Here is a 25,328-nt window from a genome sequence, read left to right as displayed (position 1 = left end):
GATGATACACTATGGTACTTACCATGGGTGTATGACAATCACACCCTTATTGCATCAGGCATGCTGTGATATACCCACAATTAATTCAGCACACAGTACTGTTAACAACATGATACTATTACTACACGTCTATGTAGTCACCCTGTGCATCAGCAACATGTTAACCTGTACCTGCACTGATGATACAGATTGCAGGAGGTGACACAGTTTCATCATATGCACAGTGTGTGAACTTGGTATGCCTGAGTCAGCCACCGATACCACCGATTGATATGTATGTGTATGTCTGTTGGTGAGGGACAGCAGTACAAGGTGGGGCAATGTTGATGCAGTGTTTGCGTGTATGCGGTAGCCCTAGGTGTTGTCAATTCGCATGTGTGTATGGATGCACACAGTTCCACCTCATGACTGCCATATACTGGTGTTTGTGGACAGCCACAGACTGTACCTGCCAGGTCATACAGATCAGTGTCTCTGGACACGGACACGGTACCTGTGCCTTGCAGGGGTGCTACGGACCGTATCTGGTACCAACCCAGACTGGGTACTGTCATCAGAAGTAGGTGTTCGTTGACTGGACACAGATCCCTGTCGGGCCTGGCCAGAGCCATGTGCACGTGGTCTCCTGGGGCGGTCTGATGACAGCACAGACCCAGCATTTCTGGGGCTGCTGCTGGCACTATGGGGGTGGCCGCGGCCCTGTTGTCGTCCACGACGACTGCAAGCTGCTGCTGTTGCTGGCATACGCCCACGTCGACGCCTCAACCGTCCACCATCGCCCTGGCTCATGGACATGTAGTTGTGGAACTGGTCTAATATGTCCTGACAATGTCTGTCTATGACATCGGTGAAATTACGGATGGCAGCCGCAATGTCACGCATACTGTCAGTCATGGCTGTGCGACATGCTCTCAGCTCCCTCAGACCCTGTCTGGTGTACCGTTCCATACGTGACTGTGCCTGCATGACAGCCCGAAACATAGCTGAGGTTGTAAGACCTCTGTGGGCACGTCTGACAGGGGCAGTACGCCCAAGGATGCTTCCACGAGAACCCCTGGACATCTGTCTGTGTGGTACCATCTCTGGGCCATGCCCATGGCTGCTATGTGGGGAGGCATGTTCCACAGATACCACATTACCCTGGTCAATGCCAACTGTATGCTGTCCATCACCTAGGGACATTGGTGACAAAGGGTGTATTGGCAGGATAACTGTGTGCATTGATGGGGTTGACAGCTGTGTACTGTCAATCGGCTGACCAGTGGCAGATCCTGCCATACCTTCCTGTGCCATTACACAGATGTCATCATTATCAGTACCCATGGCACCTGATTCAGGTTCCCTGCTGCATGACACCAGAGCAGCACCAGAACCTGTGGGAGGGAAACAGGAAACACAGTTTACAATGTCTACACATTACCAGTGATGCACACATCCACATATGCACAGGTCCAGACATGCACACGTGCACACATGCACACATGCACATATGCACACATGCACACGTGCGCACATGCACACATGCACACATGCGCACATGCACACATGCACATGTGCACAGGTGCACACGTGCACAGGTGCGCACATGCACACATGCACACATGCAAACATGCACAGGTGCACAGGTGCACACATGCACACATACACACATGCACACATGCACACATGCACAGGCGCACACATGCACATGTACACATGCACACAGTTGCACACAATTGTACAGTACTCAGTATGCGTGATATCAACACACAGACACAGACACACCTACATGCATACAAAGAGCACTACTAAGTAAGCCTAATATTACTATTACTATCAAGACTATTACAGGTATTGTTAATACACACTCACCAGCATGGATAGGCTGCATTGCTGTTACACCCGAGGGACCTGCAGACGTGAAGAAACTAATGTCAGTGGGCACAACTGTGCCATTGTTACTGAGTATGATACAGGTCAGTAGTACAACAGTCGCCTTTCAAAGGTCAGCTGCTAATATTGAGGATATCACACTTGCAAATTAAATACTATGGTGACAGCTACAAACCAAGGACACACCTCACACATGCATTAACTACCAGTGTACACAACAGTCAACTATACATATGGCATATTACCTGCACGCTCACTGTCTTGCTGCTGCGTGGCTCCAGCCTCCATCATAATGCATGTCTGCTGCTGTTGTTGTTGCTGGCGGATTGGAGCCACTACACTCATGAGTAGTCCCTCCAGTCTGGTGAGTGGGGGATGTGTAGCCACCCCACCACCTGTGGCGACCTGTTGCCTGTGGATATCTGACGCACGCTGATGGACATTTCTGATTAAATCACTGCAGTGATGTCGTACCTGCTCATATGTCCTATTATGCGTGCCTATGTCATTTACCCGACGGACCAGGTCTTGCCACAGTGCAGCCCTCTCCTGCTGATTCTGGCTGGTGCAGGAAAAGAGTATTGCATAATCCCGCACCAGGCTCTGGTGTATCTCCTCATCCTCAGCTGTGGAGTAAGCGGGATTCTGCGGGTGAGCCATGTACCTGAAAAAGAAAATAACCTGATATCAGCAATATATGTCAGCAGAATTTGGCACACATACTACACATGCTACTCGACTGTTATGATACAACATATTTCACATATATAGCATCTGTCTGTCTATTGGTGGATACACATGTAAATGGCCAGGTTTCAGTGCTCAGCCAGCAACTGTGCAACAGTACCTGGCACACTCCATATGACATACTACCAAACCCCAGCAGTCAGAACACTGATTCAGGTCCAGAGCACCTCCTCAAGTCTGGGGGTTTGTATCTAGGTACTGTGTGGCCTACATCATCAACTACTGTGAGCTGTCCACACACTAATTGCCCTGGATATACATATCCCACCTCCACCACCAGCACAAACGACTATAGTGAATAACATTGCATATGCAAACTTTACACTTTGTAACAATGACATGGTATCCTTTCAGCCCACTGGGCCAGTGGCAGATACAATCCACAATGCTGACCCCTACACAAATGCTTTCTGCAGACATCTCCGAGAATGCATGGATCATGAAATCCCATATATGACCAAGACACTCTCCACAAAGGGACAGCATCCTGTCTGGTGGACCCCAGCCATAGACAGATTGTATTACAAAAGATGGCAGCTACTGCAAGACAGAGCATAATTCCATAAAGGGAAGGCATGTCTGAGCAGCACTAGTAAGGATCTATTTTCCATCATATAAACATCCATGGGCAACTTTGAGAGGGAAATCAAGAGGGACACTACAGATAACCAGAAGGCCTTCTTCATTTATGTTAGCAACCTGGTCAGAATCCATCCTCTATGCCCATAGTTAGTACACAACAACAAATATTTTACTGAAACCACAGATATTGACAACATTGTGGCAGACAGGTTCAGTGCAGGTGTCACTCTGCCCTCTCCCCCAAAATAAGACATAGTTATCCCAGCTGACTGTAACCTCCCTGCCATCACAGGTGTCCAGGTGAGAGCCGCCCTCATGAAAGCAGAATACACAACATGACTGGGACCTGATGGTATCCCCAGTTGCGTGCTACATAAACTCTGACAGGAGCTAAACACACATATAGAAGTGCTATGTAACACTAGCCTGACTACAGGATATGTACCTGTACACTGGCGCACAGCAGCAGTGGTTCCACTCCACGAAGGAGGCACCTCAACATACCAATACAATACAACACAATACATTACATTACAATACAATACTATACAATATGCTATTGCCCCTGGGACTACAGCAGCATACTGTTCTGCTACCCTGACCATTGTGACACATGTGGTGTGATGGTACCTGCTGCTGTCACACAGTTACACAGGGTGACTCATATGGCATATTACCTATCTGACTAACATTCAGCAGGGGTATGTGTGACATGTACTCATGGGGAGTCTTGCTTCTTAACACTGTGTGGTTTATTGCAGGGTATGTCTTATCTGTGGGTAGGAACTTTTACATACACGTGCTCTCTATTGCAGTGGCATGGACGACACACAGCAGTCATTTATGTTGTGGATGGTGTGAGGTGTTACTATGGTTGTTGGACATCTGTCATGGGTGTGACTTATGGATGTAAAAACGGGAGTGGTAACCTCTATGTGGGTAGTATGTGTGTACTCTGTGGTGTTGTCAGTCACTGTGCATTGGTAATGTCTTTGAGTGCATTGTCACAGTGTTGTACATGTCACTGTGTCCTTCTCCATATCTGTAGCTGTCATGTGAGGTCCATACCATGGCATCCATTATGTGGTGTGGAGGGGTACACTGACCTACATGTCCATAGCTGACACACCATGTCTGCTGACACATACCATGTGCAGGTATTCCAGGAATAGTGTGCCACTGTGAATATCATTGGGGGCACTATTGTACACATTTATGACCCTGTTCACCCCTGACACATGCAGTGGTGGGCAGCCAATCACATATCTGGTGGTTACTGGTGTAGGTGATTTGAAATGGGGTATGGTACTCCAGTTTTGACACTGGTGTTCACTCCATGCCTTTGTCACCAGGCACCTGTTGCAATACATCTGTACACATGTGCCTCACTCAGAATATATATACATCTCTCTCTCTCTCTATATATATATATATATATATATATATATATATATATATATATATATATATATATATATATATATATATATATATATACATATGTCTGTATACATATACACATATATATATTGATGTACATATATTGCTATAGATATGGAGGGGGGGACACAGAGGGGTGAGAGTGACAGAGGGGTGGGACAGGGGTGTTGAGGTCGTCATATACAATCATACCTGTAGATAGCCAGATCAGTCTGTCTATGTATATGTATCTACATATATCTATATCTGTATGTGTGCATTACATATATATGTTTGTACATATTCTATCTACATCTGTCTATGTATTCCTACATCTCTCTCTATGTATGTATACATATATGCATATTATATATATATATATATATATATATATATATATATATATATATATATATATATATATATATATATATATATATATATATATACATACATATTTTGACATACATACGTATCCATATGATAGACAGGTATATCAACATGTTTGTCTACCATACTGTATACACACACTAGCATACTGCTTAACATACATAACTGGGAAACCTACTTTGTACATTGCACTACAACCTACAGTCAACCTACATTGATATGTGCACATAGATGCTCTCACATACAAATGTATGTACAGCCTTCACTGATAGTTGCTGTATGTCCCCTACCCTTTACACATCTTCATATACATATGGATACAGACCAATGACACATATGGAGAGTTCACAGTATGTAGACCTTTATAGTATTACTTTACATTACCTGTGTTTGTCACAGCTGCTTGTGTTGCCATCTGGTTTTCTGTCCTGCTGCTCCACTTGCCAGTTGTCAGCTTTCAGGTGGCTGTTGCTGAACAGTTTTGTTTGTGTCTGCTTAATTTCAATTTTCTCTGTCTCTGTCTCTCTCTCTGTCTGTTTGTCTGTCTGTCTCTCACGTCCTCCTCAGGGTGCAATGAAAGTATTGCATGTGTGGACTGGGAGTACAGCATACTTTTGTAGGTATCTGCATATGTCCATGTGATGGCCTCTGCACTAATTGTTAGCCAGCATTTGCTAATTGCATGCAGCCAGTTGTGTACTGATTGCAGTTCTCACTGTGATTTCAGAACAGTGCTATAAAAAGGTATGTGAGATAGGCATAGCCCTTTCAGATTTTAAGGGCAGGGACCATGCTGGTATGCTGTGGACAATGTTCTGTGAGTGTAAAGGTTGGTATCTCTCTCATATTTCCAGCTGTGTTGTAGATTAACATTCCTCCATTCATTTCTCCAGTTTCCTGTACTAACTGTGTGTGTACACTGACACCTACAACTACTACTACTGTTAATGTGTGTGTGTGTGCTTTCCTTTCACTTTTGCTTGCACTTTGTTGCTAAGGCTTCAATATTTGCCCTTTACAGTCACTACTTGTATGCCTGCTAGGTGTCCTGACTGTAGTGTGCTGCTGTAGCTTTCCTATTTTCCATGTACATTCACACATTGGAATGCTTGCTATATCTGCTAGGGTGTTACAGCATGCAGTGTGGTCTGGCTATGGTGTGGGCCTTGACATCTATTAGGGTATTTGAGTATGCTGCTGAGCAGGCCCCGACTCCCAGGTTAATCTGTTATCTGCCTCATGGAATGGTACATATCAGTGGGGTACACCCATTAAATTGTCTGGTATGCTGCAGTTGTGACTGTGGGTTAGCATGAGCATATGTATTATGACACTTATTCTGCCATGCAAGTGGTGAATACTTTCAGGACTCCATAGTTACCATTGCATGTGTTGTTACACCTTTCTGCCTACTGTTTGTACATTTCACATGGAGTCTGTGGGGCATCCCTGTAAGTCATTCACTGTTGCTATGTCTAGGCTCTTAACTATTCAAATATGATGGTGTCAGACCTCTCATGTGTACAAATATTTGCAGGTTGTCCACATTTCTGCCTCATATTTTGGTCAATATCTCATGCACAGCTTTTTCTGGCAAATCACTCTGGGCTCAAGTCAGAATATAGTGACAAACATTTAAGTTTCAGACTTCATACCCTTCCAAACATCCCACAAAATGCAGACCCTGTTACTCTCTGAACTGTCTGCGTTTGTTGTAACATTATTTGTAATGTGTCCCTGGTTTTTGGCCTTTGCTCCACATATTTTATTACTTGGTCCAGATGTGTACCTGTAAGAGGTTGTGGGGTCTGGGCAGTGATTATCCTGCTGTGAGTATGTGTGTGGCTTGCAAGGTGCTACAGTGACATTATTACCTACTAGCTACCAACTAGCATGGCTGTTTCTGTTCACACACTACTATTATGGAAATCCACTGGTTTTGACAGTAATTCTAAATGACATGCTTTGTGTACTACACATCCTATATTCCCTTTACATTCATTCCTGCTATTACATGATATATTTATTTTAGCACAATGTTCTTGTATAATAGTCATGGCTTAGTGGTAAGTCATGCAGACTACTGTTTCCTGGGTTCGGGACTGACAGTGGGATTTTATTTTGCTTTTGAACTGACTACAGGACCTGTCAATCAGAGTGACTAAGGCACTTTTAAGCAGTTGTAACCGGGTTAGCTCTGTTTTGCGTGGAGCTCACGCATGCGCACTAGCATTTAGCTCCACGCACACAAGCGCACACCCGCTTACAACCGCTTAAACGTGCTTACTCTTGCACACACCCGCGCTATTTTTTTTGAAAGAAATGAAAATGTGGAGACAGGAAAGTGGTGAAAAAGGGGTCACAAAGAGGGTAAGACAGTAGGGAAACAAGCTAGGGATTTGCAGGAGGGATGTAGGTAAGGCCCATAGCTGCCCATTTCTTCATCAGCAACAGCTGTGCATATATTTGTAATTTGGTGTGACATTTGATACCTGCCACCCCTGAGAGAGGTGTAAGGACAACAATAATACTTGTTGTACAGCCAATTGTAATTGATAGTTTCCATGTCTGGTAGACATATGTGCAGAATGGGCATGGGGCGTAATTTTTTTGTGGGTACAGAGTGCCCTTTTTTTTTTTTTTTTTCAGGTGAGAGTGGTATGTCAGGTGAAGGAAGTCGGTATAGCTGGGGAGGTAGGTTGGGTAGGTCAACAGACAAGACAAACAAGATGCATACAGGGGCGGTGTATGACACGTGTGTGGGGGGTTACACAATTGACGGGGACGGAGGTTTGGATATCCAGAGCCCATGTGCCCACAGATGGCAACAGTGGAACTGATATCCCCACCCATGGGCAGTTGCCACTTTTCCTTCACTGCCCAGGACGAGGCTGTGCTGGAGGCTGTGTAGGCCAGGCAGCAGGCATGCCCGTAAGTTGTGCCACCTGTGCCTCAAGCTGGCGTAGGGGCTCGAGAACAGAGTCTTGGATCTCCCTACGCACCACAGTCCAAACGCAACGGAGGGTAAGTGGTGGTTCTCCTCCAGCCACACTTGCAGACGGGGGATGGGCCCCATCCCCTGCAGCGCTTCCACCCGCAGGTGGCACAAGGCCACCGGAGGAGGGTCCAGACTGGGCACTAGTGCCAGGTGCACTCGCCAGCTGAGGTGGGAGAGGTGGGTCCGCTGGAACCCGCCTTCCCTGTCGTCCTATGTTTGCATTATGTCATGACAGTTTGGGTTAGTAACATACAATACCATTCGCAAATAGTTGTAACAGCATGCATTAGTATTCCCATTAACCAAACACCCAGATATTCACACCATTGAACAGCAAGCATAACACATGCATAATTTGAACAGCAATACACAGTCCAACAACATGCAGGGTTGATTGATGGCAACAGGCCATCAGGTTTGGATGTATGAACAGGGCAGATGCATCAACGGACATGCAAATATTTATGACCCATGAGGACAAATGTCCAGGGGTGTTAATTGTGATTGCACATACCATTTTCACGTGGAATGGATTATATGTGGTTATAGGGTGGGGTGAAGAAAATATTATTAACACCTTCGAATACCAATACATATGCTGTACATTTCTAATAGCTACAGATATATACACACTTCTGTTCTAACTACAGTTTCCTATATGATAACTACTTCAATTTGGTGATAGGACTGTTACTGCTACATCAATATACATTTTATTGTTATTCATACACGTTCATATCTGGCTTTGTTCAGCTACATCATCCTGTTACATTTGCTTTATATAGCTATAGACAACTGTGGATGTTTGATATTTCAGACAATCATACTATCTGCATATTGCAGACTGAGAGCAGCATATCCAGATTTTGGGATACACATTCCAGCTGCAGCAACACTTTTGACACATTTCGCAGTTTGGTTCTACTTGTCACATTCATTTCTTTCTGTACTGACTGCAGTATACTTTATACAGGGGTTATTACTACTTTATTGGTGGATTCATAACTCTTTCTCACATCCTCTCACTTGTTTTCATTTTACTATTCAGGATGGTACTTACTTCTAGGCTTTATTGACATGTTTTACCTGTAGTTATTACAATCCTTTCCAGCAGTCTCACTTCTGTCATGTTTCAGTATTTCAACAGGGATATATTTCACACATGTGAGTTGCTCATCTTCTGCAGCTGTACTTTTCAGCCTGCTGCAGGTTGTGCACTATGATATTATAAGTGGGGCATCTTTATTTCAGACTTTATTTCAGACATTTTCATTTTTCTGTTTGGATTTCAGACTGCAACACACTTTTGTAATCAAGCAATACTTGCAAACACTTTTACACTGTTACTTGCACATTTTATTACTTAGTGACTACACTGCACTCTTTTGCTAACTGTCATACTTTTATATTTCTTTACAGTTACTGGGAGGGGATTACTGACCTGCCTGGTGGCGCAACCGCACCAGCCTATCGCCATAGGCTCTGCGGTTCGCAGAACGGACACCTGCAGCTGTAATATAAATGAAGTAATATCTCCATAATATCAGCTAATTTAATTTCTTACATACATAATTAAATGTAACTTACTCAGTAGTGGGGCGTTGGGCATTTGCCGGGCCTCCTGGATCCAAAGGTTCAATTGGTCCTGCTTGCATCTCTTCATGTCTGCATGGTGGTGATGGACCTGCTCACCAGTCCTTGGAATCCCTGTGCCACTGTTAAGATCATGAGCCAACCGGTCCCACGCCTCAGCCCTATATGCTCCCCACAGGACCTGGCCCTGCATGAGTTGGGCCTCATGATTGTGGACTAGGAGCCAGACCATGTATCTGGACTCCTCAACGCCCCACCTCTGTGCTCGAAAGCAACTACCCTCACCTACACCTGACATTCTGGCTGCAAGTCAGTTCTACAATTGTTTATGCTGTGTATTCCCACCTATGGGGCTTATATATGCCATTTTTCCCGCACTTATCTGTGATTGGCCATTTTGGAATTGTATCCACTTCACAAAACCTGCTTTGTCATGCTCCACTTTCTATTCATTCCTATATATTTGCTATTACTGCATTTCTGAGTACAGTTGTTGTAGCTTAGTGGTTCAGTAACTTGACTATTGTGCATGGCATCCTGGGTTCGAACCTGGCCACTGCTTTTTAGATTTTATGACTGTCTAGACAGGCTAGGGGGTGTGTCTGTGTAAAGGCAGTTTTGTTACAGCTTGCTCAACGTTGCCCGTCGGTTAGCTTGCTGGCGCGGTGCGCAGCTCCGCACAAACAAGGTGCGCTGGCTTACGCCTCATTTGGCTGTCAGCACGCATAGTACGCTCAGCTCAGCTAGGGGCACACAGTTTCAGCATGTGAAACCACTGCTCACCTACGGGCACTCATTTTGCACCTGTTAAACCACTGCTCACCTACGGGCAGATGCACTCACCTTGTTAAACTGTAGCTTAGCTATAGGCACATCTGGCATTTTTTTATTGTTTTGTTACCTCACATTTCTTCAAAATAAATGTACTAGTTCATTACATTTTACATAAAATGTGATTTTATATGTGTACATGTTTGTCAGGGACTTGTTTCGTGCTTATTTTGCGAAAGATAAAAGTTGGTGTTGTGAGGGCTCGAACCATGAATGCCTGCTCTTCAGCTGACATCTCTACCACTACGCTATTGCTTCTTGGCTTACTTTTCATATTTAGTTCTTATATGCTTTCCCACTGACTGCTAACTGTAGCTGCGCTACGGGCACGCCCGCGCAAACGAGCGCACTCACGGTTAAACATCTTTACAATTAAAAAAAAATATATCACATGTTCATTTATATATTTTCTGTTCATAGTCTGTGGGGGCATGTGTTGTGTTGTGTTTATTCACATTTCCGTGGACTCTGTCGTGGGTGTTTACTTTGGGCACTTTTACTCTTCTGGGGGCGTGTCCGCTTGCAGGGCTCGGCCTACGGACACGCCCCCTACTGTCTTACATGGACCGTGTTAGACTTAGATGTGATTCAGCATGCTCTCATGAATATGCAGAGCATGCTGACATCACTCCGTTTAACTGTAGCCTCCGTGTAAGAGTTATAACTCTTACACAGAGGCTTCGTGAATCCTGCCCAATCTCTTTCATAATCTTTCGTGATGGTAACATCCAAGTAATTGACTAAATCAAGATCTTTGTTCATGGTAAATCTTAAGAAAGTAGTTGTTTCATTAATGAAAGTGAAAAACATATTCAGGTCATATTCACTCACCTTCCAGAACAGGACAATATCATCCAGGTACCGCCCATACAGTACCCATGAAGTCCTGAATTCAGAATTGAACACATACAAATCTTCCCATTGTGCCAATACAATATTAGCAAACACTGGAGCACAGCAAGCAGCTATTGCAACACTTTGCCTTTGTTTAAAAAGGTGCCCTTCAAAAGTAATGAAATTATTGTCAAGTACAATTTCCATACAGGCTCGAATTGTTAATATTGTATTATGGTCTAATGTACTATTACTACATAAAAAATCATAAAACCACTCAAGCCCTATTTGATGAGGTATTACTAAAAATAAATCACAAACATCTATAGTAACAAGAATCAGGTTTTTATCAAACATATCATGTTTGATTTTCCTGAGAAAATCCCATGAATCCCTAATTATTGAGGCCTGTCCATCTAAAATGTGCTTGACCTTTTCATCAATAAATTTAGCAATGCTAAAGGTTTTAGATGCTTTAGCATCTACTATTTGTAACATTGGTGGGTCAGAGATAGATTTATGAATCCTTGGGATCCCAAATATCAGTGGGATCCTAGGGTGTTTTGTCTCTAAAAATTCAAAAGGCTCTAAGGTGATTTGTCCATTGAGTACCATTTGCTCAAGGTCCAAATCTATGTTACGGTAAGCTATATTCAATTCTTTTCGTAAAACTTCTAAATATACATCACTATACAAAACTAGGCTCTCTGTATAGAATCAAACCCTTCCTCACACCACTAGCTAAAACCTCCATTGCCCAAACTCACCTAACTTCTACTCTGTTCTATGCTTCCGCCATATACATCAATCTATCAAAACACAATCTAAGCAAGCTTGAAACCAGCTATAATAACATAGCTAGATTTGTCACTGCCACCCCTTTCAGTACCCACCACTGTCACAACCTTAAACAACTTGGATGGTCAGAACTACAAAACCATCTACTGTATAAGCAACTGCTTATCTCACATAGTATTCTTCATCACCCAAACAATACCCCAATCCTCTCCAACCTGATCTCCCCATATAGAAATCTTGCAACACTTCGCTCAGCAAATAAGCTATTAATCTCCAATATTAAATCAAACAATAAAGCTGGTGACTCACTTTTTACTAACATTGTGGGTAAAATCTGGAACAATCTTCCTAGTACACTCACGTCACTCTCATCCACACCACTCTTCAAGAAACATCTCAAAGAGCATCTGAAATTTCATTGGCTTTGTCCCTGTACTAAACCAGACTAAACCCTACCTTTTCCCCCTTAATGCTCTTTTTTCTATACCCCTTCCTTCCAACCTTTGTCCCCTCTACAGCTTTAATCAATAGAATCTAACCTTATTCTAGCCCTTGTGATTCTTGCCTTCTTCTGCTCTCTCTCTTTCTCTTTCTCAGACCTACTAATCATTATTTTGAGAATACTGAATGTCCTTGTACTCAACTGTATTTTAAACCTTGCACAGCCTGCGAGCTATTATTCACAGAAACAATTTTTGATTCTCTTAAATCTTTTTTAATTTCTTTGTATTTGAATTTAGTCATTTTTTAACTATTGTAATCTTTTTTTGTAATTTACTAATGCTTGGAGCTTATCTCCCTGGGCCTCTACTGAAAATGGACATGTATCCAGCTAGACTAGCCCAGCCAACAAATGTAAAATAAATAAATAAAATAAATAAATATAGCAGCTCAAACATTTTACTGTTATAATCATTGTAGTCCATGATTACCAGGCCCTCACCCTTGTCAGGTTTCATGATTGTAGTTTCCTTCTGTCCAATAATATTTTCCAATACGGTTATTTCTCTCTCAGATAAATGTTTCATGTTAGAGGTGTTGTTGTTGTATAATACCCCCTCTAATCTCAGTTTCACATAACCCTTCAAATATGTGTACCAAAGGGTGTGGAGGTGGAAAAAATGTGCTAGGTCTCCGTAATCTATCCAATTAATCCTTATATCAGAGTTGGAAAAGTGTAAAGCCAAATTCATTTTCCTAGCGAACAATTTTAACTTTAAAATAATGTCCACTATATTAGCTTTTCTTTCTGGTACAAAATTAAGTCCCTTTGAAAGCAAATTCAGTACTTACTGGGACTTGGCTGAAGTTATAAATACTGAAGTCCCCAATTTCATTCACTACAATATTGCAGTTGTTGGAATTGGTAGTATCACAATCATTAGTTGTCTCCGGTGGGGGCCCCATCTCCCCCTCCATGGAATTTCTTGTGAATTGTCCATATATCTCCCATAGCCTTGCCTCCCCTGCCTCTGGTTCATTAATCTCTCCGATCTCCTCAGGGCAGGTTGGTCTAAAGGGAATCTAGCATTATTGTTATTTTGCTCAAATACTTCTGTATCATACCCTTCTAATGACTCATTCCTATGTTCCCTTGTTGGGCTTTGTTGCCCCCTCGGTGGGTCAGGGAATGCCTTGCCCCTTTAGTTCAGAACTAATCTGGCATCCACCGCTAATGTAAAGTACATCAGGATTTTCGTAACCTGAATGCTTCAAATAACTCTTCCCTTATAGAAAAGGTGAAAAGGCATGTACATTTAGTAGTGTCTGGTTTACTGGCTTAAGTGCATTGAAAACAACTTGTCTATAATTGTATATTCAAACCCCAGTGACCTGGAACACTTTAATATCCTTAAGGGTAATTTGCTTATTTCCCATGATGTCTTCATCAAGGGAGGTTTGTAGTTGTTTTATATGTGTGTGTGTGTGTGTGTGTGTGTGTGTGTGTGTGTGTGTGTGTGTGTGTGAGAATATATATGTATATGTATATATATATATATATATATATATATATATATATGTGTGTGTGTGTGTGTGTGTGTATTTAATGTATATATGTATGCGTATATATACATATATAAAAGCATATATATATATATATATATATATATATATATATATATATATATGTGTGTGTGTGTGTGTGTGTGTGTGTGTGTGTGTGTGTGTATATATATATATATATATATATATGAATATATTTATATACGTATATATATATATATATATATATATATATATATATATATATATATATATATATATATATATATATATATATATATATATATATATATATATATATACACACATTTGAAACTCTGTCTCTCTGTCCCTCTCTCTAGATAAATGTGTGTGTTTGTAAAAAAACGGGAAAACTAGGTACAGGAATGATATCACTGTAAGAATTACTAAAATAGACTGTTGTCATGACTTATGTCAGAAAACAGGATTCAAGCTAGTATTGCTTGTTTAACCCACGCCTTATTAAAATTAAAAGAAGGGATGAGTACTTTCACCCATGTCAGAGGTTCGTCAGATCCTGTTAACCCAAACTCTAAGATTTACCTTAGAAAAACTTTCTACAACATTATCACTACACAAAACAGACATGCATTACATATAAAAAACTCACATGCACTCACAAAATCCTCCTTACCTAGCCCTTACTTTTACTCTAACCAGCAAATATTCCCACACAAAACTAAATCAATCACTTTATTTAGCCTTTTACTTTAAAACTAACACGCAAACACTTGCACGGGCATTTCTAGCATTAACAAGAGAAGCTCCACTTACCTGCAACAAATTATTCTCACCCTTAAGCAACTCCAACCTTCATAACAAAGTGCACTTGACTAAACATACATTCAGTGAGTTTTACACCCAAAAGAACAATTTTGTAAAAAGTGACATTGAGGCATCTCTGGCCACCCCCCCCCCCCACACACACACACACACACAAACACTTGATTAATCAGGTAAGTTATTATCTAATGTACTGTTTTAAATAGAGGTTTTTATATGTGTGTGTTTGTTTATGTGTTCTTTTAGCATATGGATTGATTGGACTGATTGAATATAGTGAGTTTTTTTTCTGTTGTACTAATTGTATTTATTTGGTTAATTTTTAAGTTGTTCATCCTGCTTTCATTGTTATGTGAAAGATCCGTCCTATAGAACTTACAGGGTTTATTTTATTGAAACTACAAAAGAAATGCAAAAACTTATAATAAACAACAGCAACAACTAAAAAAATACTAATGCCAAAAGAAGAAAAGATCAGAGCATAAAAGAAAAACTCACAGCCGACTAAGACAATTTTGTACTATGTTACTTGCACAGGTACTTAAAGAAGGACTGGAATCCTATTGTGGGTATCATGGCAGTGAAGCTGCTTTGTTGGTGATGATGATGGTTAAATATAACTGTGCTTTAAGAAAACTCTAGCTTTGGTTAAGACGTACAATTAGATATGGCTGCAGTCATAACCAGGCTTCCCTTAGGAAATAAATAAGTATTCGGTAGTTAGCTATTGATGATAAAGTAGAAAATCATTTAAGCCTTCTACTGAAACCATTATTTTATACAATATTAGACCAGATCTGCAGAAGCCACATGACTTATGTATTCTATAATTTTTAACCGGATATTTTCTGTACAGGCAAATCAACACTATGCCATGCACTAAAGGATCGCCTAAATGCATTTCTTCTGAAATCACCACCCAGCTGCCTTAGTCAGTGGAGAAAGACTTTTGATGAAGAACCAACACTTATTAAGAGAGCATTTTATGCTTTGGGTAACTACATTGCTGCTTGTGAAATCGCAACACTGTCTTGTAAAGCTCCTGTAATTATAGACAGGTAGGTGGAACTCTGTAGTGGATTTATATTACTTTATTTATCATCTTAGTTTGTTTTTCTCTTCAGGATTTCAGTCTCTGTGCTTATTCAACAATCCTGCATCTTTTCCACACGTAGCAAAATTCAGGGCAGTATATGTATTGTGATTTTCTTTGCTTTCCAGTTAAACAATCTACTGGTCAGGTCTCATGTTACAGAGATTCTACAAACAAAAATATGCAATGAATGACAGCTAATCAGACCATTACTGCTTAAAAAGCAGCATGCAGAAAAAAAAAACTTATAGAGAAGTAAAGCAAAATGACTGTAAACCAAAAATGCTACTAGCATGGAAAGAAAGCAGGAAAATTACAGGTAATAATTAAAAACAGAATAGTGGGAAATTATGGTGATAGATTTATGAATGTGATGTAGAAGAATGCAGCCTAAGAAGGGAAGAGCACATATGTGGAAAGCTGCAAAGTTTCAACATACAGATTTATGAGGGGCTGCAACATGGTGAGCCAGATAAGGCACATGCTTATGTGAGGGTGTCTGGAGCTGTAAAAACACTAAAAATATTCAGTTATCAAACAGGATATTTAAAGATGATGTCATCTTGTTATTAACACTAATTTGGAGTAGCTGATAGACAGAAGAATAAGGGCAGCCTATATCTTGGGATGCACCATTACTTCCCTCCTAAATCCACCCTAATTGGTTGGCAGATTTGACTTATTTTTAGTTTACCTGCACTGCACTACACTAAACTACATCTCTTCTTGTAGTCAACTTATAACTTCCCTTAGAAAGGTCAGTCTGCTGCAACAGTTGTGGCATAACTTCAAACATTATGCCATGAGCTGAAATTTCTAAATTATAGTACTAGGCAGCTCTCCGCCACACTCTCTGTTCTTCCCTATATGAAAACCTACATTTGCTACCTGCCACTTCACCTTACTTAACATTTAGAGACCATGTTAATCTCCAGTACTACATTCAAAATGCCTAATTTTTCTGTATGCAGCTGTTGCAGTAGCCATTGTTAAACATGTTCTGCACCCTCAGTAGTTGTGTTATCCCTGCTACATCTCTCACAGCAGTGGTATTTACTGCATTGCAGTTTACTCCAGGGCATAAATGGTATTATACACAAACACATACACACTTACAAAACAACCAAACCAGCAAATCTTCTACCACTATACTCTACATTTCACATCCCTAAACCCTTCACAGTCCTCCCCCACTTTATTACTAACTGCACAGGTATAAGCAATAAACTGGACAGCATAAAGCTATGGGTAAAACAACATGGTGGGCATGTATGCATAAAGTGAAACCTGGCATAAGCCTCACACGGACACATTACAAGAATATTTTCCTAACCATACTGCTTTATATCCTGATCATCCTTGGGAATGACTAGGTGGAAGCTGGACTCTATTAACAATCCAGCCGTGACTATAGAGTCCTTGCCACCTTTTTATCCACAGATATCTTCGATTCCAAGTTGTTCATCAATGTCTTGACATTCTCCTGTAACAGCACTCTTCCAGTTCCTAATAACTTCCACCAGTGTCTCAGTCTGACTTCTTCCCAGGTGCAAAACCTCGCATGCAAACACCCAAAACAAAAAGCACTACCTCATTATAGGAAATCATAACACAAACGTTCTAGATAAGACAGGCATGACCTGAACAGCTTTCACTCAGATCTAAATATTTAGCAAACTATCAAGAAACCTACCACACCTAACTTTGTAAACAATGCTAGCACTCTGTTAGATACTCTGATCATCAATCATCCAATATAATACTTACACATCCATGCACCCAAATTTGGCAACCATTGTGCCATATCCTTTACATATTCTTTAAAAAATAAACTGTCACCAGAATTATATTACATTCAACACAGTTCCTCCTCCCTCAAAGTAAATGTAACAAATTCCATCAAAAGTATAAAATGAACAATGAGATATATAACTTCTAATAATAGTGACACAGTCATTTTTCTTACAGATGCCCTAAACTATCTTGTCACATTATTCAACCCAGTTTTATATATGTTCTTTCAAATTACATGCATTAAAAGTAAATTTAACTGTAATGTGTGTGGCTGCCACAAAATCTCACAATAGCTTACCCTTGAGGGAAGAAACATTGTAGGCAAAAATAACAGATAATCTCAGAATATGCTCTTCCACTCCTGTCTTATGTCTCAGAGAAAAACATTAACGAACTGCAAACACTGTTCAATAAAAAATATATTGTCTCATACTCCTGTCATCAAAAACAAACATCGTTTCATACTCCTGTCATCAAAACAAACATCATTATATCATATAAAGTGGCATTGGAATTACTGTAAAGAACACACCAGTTTCCTTGTAAGCTTCATGCACATTATGTTACACAGTAATTCAGCTGCATTCTTAAGTCATACACTAGCTATTAAATGTACCTCATACCAATAACAATCCTACGCCAATAGCATTGTGTGGTTCTCACCAGTCTTACTGGCAACTGCAGACCATGTATTTTCAGTTCTTAGCTTAACCCTTTGGGAAACAGTTCTATGTGAAATCCGTAACATATCAGACTACAGATCATTCAGACAAAGTCAGATAAAATTCTTGAAAGGAGCTACTTGTTCTTGCTTCATTCATCCTCCATAGCCTTGTGACTCTACATCACTGTTGACTTGCATTATAGAACGTTTCCTTCAGCTCACTTCCTGTGATTTAAGTACAGTTACTGGCCATTTCATTTTGCATCTATGTATACTGCAAGTATGATTATGCATATTTTTGTGCTGATATTTGTATTTTAGCTGTTCAAGATTTACATGTGCTCAATTTCATTTTCAATATGAGTACCATGTATAATTGGAATGTTTCCCTTGTCTTAAAATAGTTGCTGCAAGCTCCTAATTCGTATTGCCTTATGACTCTGTTCTCAGGTTGTAGCTGAAATGAGACCTTTTTGGGTCAGTTTAGTACCATAGTTAACATACCTTAAATAAATAGCTAGTTAGATAAGCCAACCAGTTCCCATGAAGGCAACTTACAGATATATCTTTGAACCTTTTTTTTTTTTTAATTTTATAAGAGTATCATTATGTCAATAACAGATTGATAGTTGTGGGTTCAGACACAGCAAGTGCATTTAACCATAGTGTGTGTATCAGTTTATGATAAGTACTGTAGTATGCATTCCTTAGAGGTGGAGTAATCTAAAAAACTAAAAAGCTCTTCACAAAGACAAAGACTGTGTGCAGAATTAATAAACACTCTTCAATATCAATATCAACTCTGTGAGGCTCTGGGAGGGGTTTTCCACTCTCTAACTACATACACAACAAGGGTCAGCCAGCTGTATTGGCACAGAGAGGTAACATCTTGACTATGACCCAGGCAACCTAAGATTAGTGGCTAGGGATTCCGTTGGAGTTGGGGTGGGGGATGAGGAATGATGAGTCAGGGCCTGTTCATCGTTTCCGGGGCTGGGTTTGCAGACATGCTGGAGCATGTGGGTAAGGACAGGCAATGGTCATAATGTTATTGTCATGCTGATAACACAGTGATACAGAGCGGGAAGTATTTGAGGGATGCATCACCACATAGCTGACAGGCATTTTTCTAATGATGCCATTGCATGACCACTGTCATGATGTTAGCCTGTAGGTCAAGGGTTGTATGGAGAGAAGAAGACCCATTGTGAACCACGGTATGACAGCTGCTATATTAACCATGGCCCAGTCGTATTGTATGAAGGAACTGACACACATGGAATTGAAAGATAGCACATGTGTAGGGTTGATCTGGAAGGAATATTTTCCACATATAAGTCTTACTGGGGTTGGGGGTGAGGCTTTTACATGTGTACAGACACTGAAAATGGGAAAATTAGGCAGTAAAGAAACCGTTATGTCATTGGCAGAATTGAGTGGAAAAAAAACATAGTATAAACAAAGGACGGAGTCTTTGCACTGTACATCCAAGAACATGAGACTCTCTGAATGTAAATTTGTATCTATTGGGAAGTCAAAGGGATCAGTTCTGGGCACTTTCCTCTTTGGCATTTATTTTGCAGACATGTGGTTGACCAAGTTTTCTGATGACTACAAACTGGGCACCATTATACACTCATCCAAAGATTCAAAACAGGTCCAGCAAGGGATGGAATATGCACAAACGTGGTGGATCAAAAATTATCTCAAACTAAATAAACAGTATAGCATAGTAACATTTGGCAGAAAGGCTGTTATCACCTCATATGTTATAAATGCCACTCCTCTTCAAACAGATGCAGTCATAAGAGACCTAAGTACTTATGTGGCAAGCTTTCTTTCATTCACTCATCACATCTCTACCACAGTCAGGAAATCCTTCTAAGGGGAAATCTTCAAGATCCAAATAAGTCATCCTACCTATTGTACTGTAATTTGCTGACTTCCATGAAGCCAATCCAAAATACTGAAAAACAAAGCCTGAAATACAGAAGGGCAAACAGTTTAACTTTAAGCATTTTTTGCAGGACAGCTTGCCCATCTGCACCTCTTGTTGAGGAAAGCATGCCCCCAGCCCCCCACACTTATATATCACAATTATATGGGCACACCAACCTGTTAAGGGGAGGAATCTCCTAAAATTATAGGAAACATTGTAAGTGCACACTTAGAAGTCACAACAGCAATAATTTCCTGTGGGAAAAGAGGATTAGCATTCTGCCTTATGATATTTTTTTCCTATGGGCAAATGAAGGAATTTCACCTCAAACAGCTGTGGAACAGCTCCATCCTACCACTGTATGTATCCCTTGTCAGACCCATCACTGAATACAGTGCATTCTTTGATATGTACAAATCCAGCCATATCACTCAACTAGAAAAGACTCACTAGCCAAGAAAATTAAATGCTTTAAATCCTTCAGTTACCTCGGCAGATTTACTCGACTCTCCCTATATTCAGTAGAGTAAAGGTTGTTACAAAGTGACCCAGTCCTATTTTACCTCTTGTTTCTTCACAAAACTAGCAGTGCTACAAACAGCAGCACTTAAGAACTTAAATCTTTACCATCAAATAAAGAAGTCTCACAGACGAGATAGGTTCTAAACTCAATGTATTCCTAGCTTGTGGAATGTAGTATTGTTTGGCTACTTTTAAGGCTATCTTTGACTGAATGGGTGGACACAAATTTACACCAAGGTTCTGGTGTATTACACTGCTTGATTTAGGAGGTGAGCATTATTTAGTGCTTGAAAAGGGTAACAAGAACTTTTATCTTTGTCTGCTTAAAGGTGTATATGGCCAGGGCTGTTATGGTCCCTGTGATGACTTGCTTAGTATGTTCTTACGTTCTACTGAGAGATATCAAAGGTGCTAAAAGGGAGCATAAAATGTCCTTTTACAATGGTCAATAAGAGATAGGAATTCAAAGAAATATGCTAACATTTCAAGGTTTAAGATTAATATTCTGAAGGTGCAAATATACCATAACAGTGGTGTCCTATTAGCTGAATGGCTGAAAAAATGGCATATTAAATCCTTGCCTTTGAAGCTGCGGTGGTGCAGTGGTAGCATTGTCGCCTCACAGCAAGAGGTTCTCCCATTCGATTCTCGGCTGGAGCACCTTCTGTGTGGAGTCTGCATGTCCTCTCCATGGTCGAGATGCATTCAAAAGACATGCGTACATGGGCGTGCCTTTGTTGAAGGTTGGGCGTCGAGCTAGGACCTCGGCACTGTAAATATCTACTGCCAATCATTAGCAAACCGGGGTTCAGCTGTGGTGACCCCTAACTGGGAAAAGCCGAAAGAAGAACATAGATGAACTTGCCAGCTCAGTCAGTAGGTTTACATAGAAACATTTCTGAAAAAGTGATACTGGTTGTAAGATGAGATACAGAGTTAAAGACTATACTGCCATTATCCCAGAGAGGGTGAAAAAAACAGGAATGTGATGAATGGGTGCTCTGTAGGAAGGTCATTATTTATACATAGGACTTTGCCACTTAAAATACTGCATGATGAGTAAAGAAATTAAAAAAAATGTTATGTTAATTCAGGGAAAAGACAAACCCAGAGAAGCCTGGCAGTGGTTAATCACATACCGGATTCTGAGTAATTATGAATTGTTTCATTAGTAAGAAAAATATGCATGTAGACTGAAGGCCTGACCATCTTACATGGCAATGATACTGAAACATGGATCCACCTAGAAAAAAAGGTGATCATTTTACAGTGCCATAGAGAGGGAGAGATAGAGGTTGTGAGTTTGACAATGCAGGAATTACAGAAAATATGACACCCTTACACAAATGGGTTTAACAATGATAGAAATTACTGTCAAATTATAAACAAAAGACATGGAAAGAGATGACTTTACATTTAGACTCTACAATATTCTACAGCCCAAGCTTTGCTTAAGTGGGGGAGCATGGAAGGAAAAGTATATTGTGGTAAAAGTGCTATTGCTAATGTATTGACATTTTAAAGGAGTGACAGTAAAAATAAAAGATCTTCAGTAAATCAAGCTTGAATTTAAAATAGAAGAAAACCTGGATATAAATATCTGTTTGAAGGAAGGAAGGAATTTAACTTAAACTATTTAACAATGCATCCGTATTGAAAAGCAGTACTGAATGAGGCACAGGTGTAAACATTATTTATTTATTTATTTTACATTTGTTGACTGGGCTAGTCTGTTGTTGTATCTTTCAGCTTTTCCCGGTTAGGGGTCGCCACAGTGGAACACCGGTCCGCTAATGATTGGCAGTAGATTTTTACGTGCTGAGTTGCCAGCTCTGACGCAAAACCTTCAACAAAGGTACGCCCATTCATGCATGTCTCCACACAGAAGACGCTTTAGCTGAGAATTGAACAGAACAATGTCTTACTGTGAGGTGACAATGCTACTGCAGCTCTAACTGGATATATGTCCATTTTCAGTAGAGGCCCGGGGAGATAAGCTCCGAGGAAGTAAAAATATAATCACGTTATACAAAGATTAATTTGTATGTTAAACATTGCAAGAAAAAAAACAGGGAATAATCACAGTGGTCGTTTGTTCATAGAATAGTGCTAAATATACAAATACACGTAATACAATACAAATGTAGTTGCAATACAACAAATGTAGTTGCAATACAACATATAAAAAGATAGCAGCTGAGTTAGATAATATGTTAGTAAACATGATGACATAGAGAAGGAAAACAAAAAGTAGGAGCTGTAATAATCAGTATAAGAGTTAATAACTAGTCTGCTTAAAGAAATTAAGAGGATGTAAGTAAAAAAAATCTAGAAAGGTCAAGGTCAATTGTTAAGAAAATGAACAAGAATACTGAGAAGAAGAGAGCAGGTAGATCCAAGTAAGAACGGTGGTAGATCAGTCAGGTGTGGTACAGGGGCACAACCCGTGTGTTCTGAGAAAAAGCTTCACTTTGTTTTTAAAGAGTGATATAGAGGGAACTGAGGAAAGTTCGCTAGGAAGAAGGTTCCAGGATTTTCCACCTAGTGCAAACTAAGAATAAAATGGCATTGGTGCAGGTAACCTAACTTAGGTAAAGGAAAATGGTACCTGCACAAACTGGAGACCACGTGGAAATTAACAATCACAGAACCTAAGGAATGAGATGATTACCAATGACAGATGAAGTCAAGGCGTAGGTAACATTTGTGATTTATGCAGAAGGAGAAATAAGTTTTAGAATTATGATGCAAAGTATTGGTGTGAGTGGCACTGCATCCATACTAAAATGAGCATGGCATGTAACTACTGCTGTCAAAAGAGCAATAATTCAGGCAGAAGGATCATCTTGATTACATGAAAGCAGGAATATACAGCTTGGAGGTCATATAGCAGTTTAAAAAGTGAGAATACCCTTTGTTTCCCTTGTGTGTGTGCATTACCTAAAAGTTATAATTTACAATTTTACATTCTATCTGGCTGCGGGCAATTAATTCTTGCTAGCACATTCACTGGGAGACTTGTTCACTATAATTTTAAAATGTAATTTGGAAAACACTCAAAATAGAAGAAGTTATTTCACAATAGTTTAAGTGACATTGACTGAATCGTGCTATAAGCGTGTTGTATATGGACAGAGATATGCCGGAGCCTTGCAGAGAATCCAGTCCGTTCAAAGACTTAGAGAACTTTTGACCTTAACAGTCAACTGTAGAGGAATAAGTGGTCAACAGGTTATGACAAGGAGGTGGCTGATGTAAAACAAATCTGCCTCTGGGCCTGGTAAAAGACAGTGTAGCTGTGATGCTTATAATTAGCCAAAGCTGGAGGACACAGTCCTGTATAACCTATCATGATAAAAAAGTAACCACTGAGTGATTACATAACTAAGTGGTACACCATATTAGGAACAGACAAAAATAACATATAGGAAACACAAAATGAGGGGCTTATCATTTGAGAAAAATTTAGCAGAGGGAAAGAATACTTTGAGGGACTGATGAATGAAGAGAATGAGAGAGAGAGAAGGTTGGATGATGTGGAGATAGTGAATCAGGAAGTGAAACAGATTAGCAAGGAGGAAGTACGGACAGCTGTGAAGAGGATGAAGAATGGAAAGGCTGTTGGTCCAGATGACATACCAGTAGAAGCATGGAGGTGCTTAGGAGAAATGGCAGTGGAGTTTTTAACCAGATTGTTTAATGAAATCTTGGAAAGTCAGAGGATGCCTGAGGAGTGGAGAAAAAGTGTTTTGGTACCTATTTTTAAGAATAAGGGTGATGTGCAGAGCTGTAGTAACTACAGAGGGATAAAACTGATCAGTCACAGCTTGAAGTTAGGGAAAAGAGTGGTGGAAGCTAGATTAAGAGGGGAGGTGATGATTAGTGATCATCAGTATGGTGTCATGCCAGGAAGGAGCACTAAAGATGTGAAGCTTGCTCTGAGAGTGTTGATGGAGAAATATAGAAAAGGTCAGAAGGAGTTGCATTGTGTCTTTTTGGACTTGGAGAAAGCATAAGATAGGGTGCCTAGAGAGGAGTTGTGGTATTGTATGAGGAAGTCAGGAGTGGCAGAGAAGTACGTAAGAGTGGTACAGGATATGTACAGGAGAGGAATGAAGATCAGCAGGACTAAGACAGAATATGTGTGTGTGAATGAGAGGGAGGATAGAGGAATGGTGAGTATGCAGGGAGTAGAGTTGGTGAAGGTGGATGAGTTTAAGTACTTGGGAACAACAGTTCAGAGTAATGGTGAGTGTGGAAGAGAGGTGAAGAAGAGAGTACAGGCAGGGTGGAATGGGTGGAGAAGAGTGTCAGGAGTGATTTGTGACAGATGGGTACCAGTAAGAGTGAAAGGGAAGGTCTACAACAGGGTAGTGAGACCAGATATGTTGTGTGGGTTGGAGACGGTGGCATTGACTAAAAGGCAGGAGTCAGAGCTGGAAGT

The 25,328-nt window shown here is 40.5% G+C and overlaps 1 protein-coding gene across 2 annotated transcripts in view; it reads left to right on the top strand.

Moving 5' to 3' along the window:
- Nucleotides 1–25,328, top strand: part of CMPK2 (cytidine/uridine monophosphate kinase 2) — a 391,806-nt gene that overhangs the window by 216,660 nt on the left and 149,818 nt on the right. For both annotated transcript variants that reach the window (XM_044070534.1, XM_044070523.1), the window contains exon 3: nt 15,729–15,930. In XM_044070534.1, the coding sequence (XP_043926469.1) occupies nt 15,729–15,930 (202 nt within the window). The remainder of the gene's footprint in view (nt 1–15,728; nt 15,931–25,328) is intronic.

Source organism: Protopterus annectens, chromosome 1.part0 (genome assembly GCF_019279795.1).
Source record: "Protopterus annectens isolate FY-2018-M chromosome 1.part0, PAN1.0, whole genome shotgun sequence".
NCBI classification, from domain to species: Eukaryota; Metazoa; Chordata; order Ceratodontiformes; family Protopteridae; genus Protopterus; species Protopterus annectens.
This window is presented reverse-complemented; position numbering and strand designations above follow the sequence as displayed.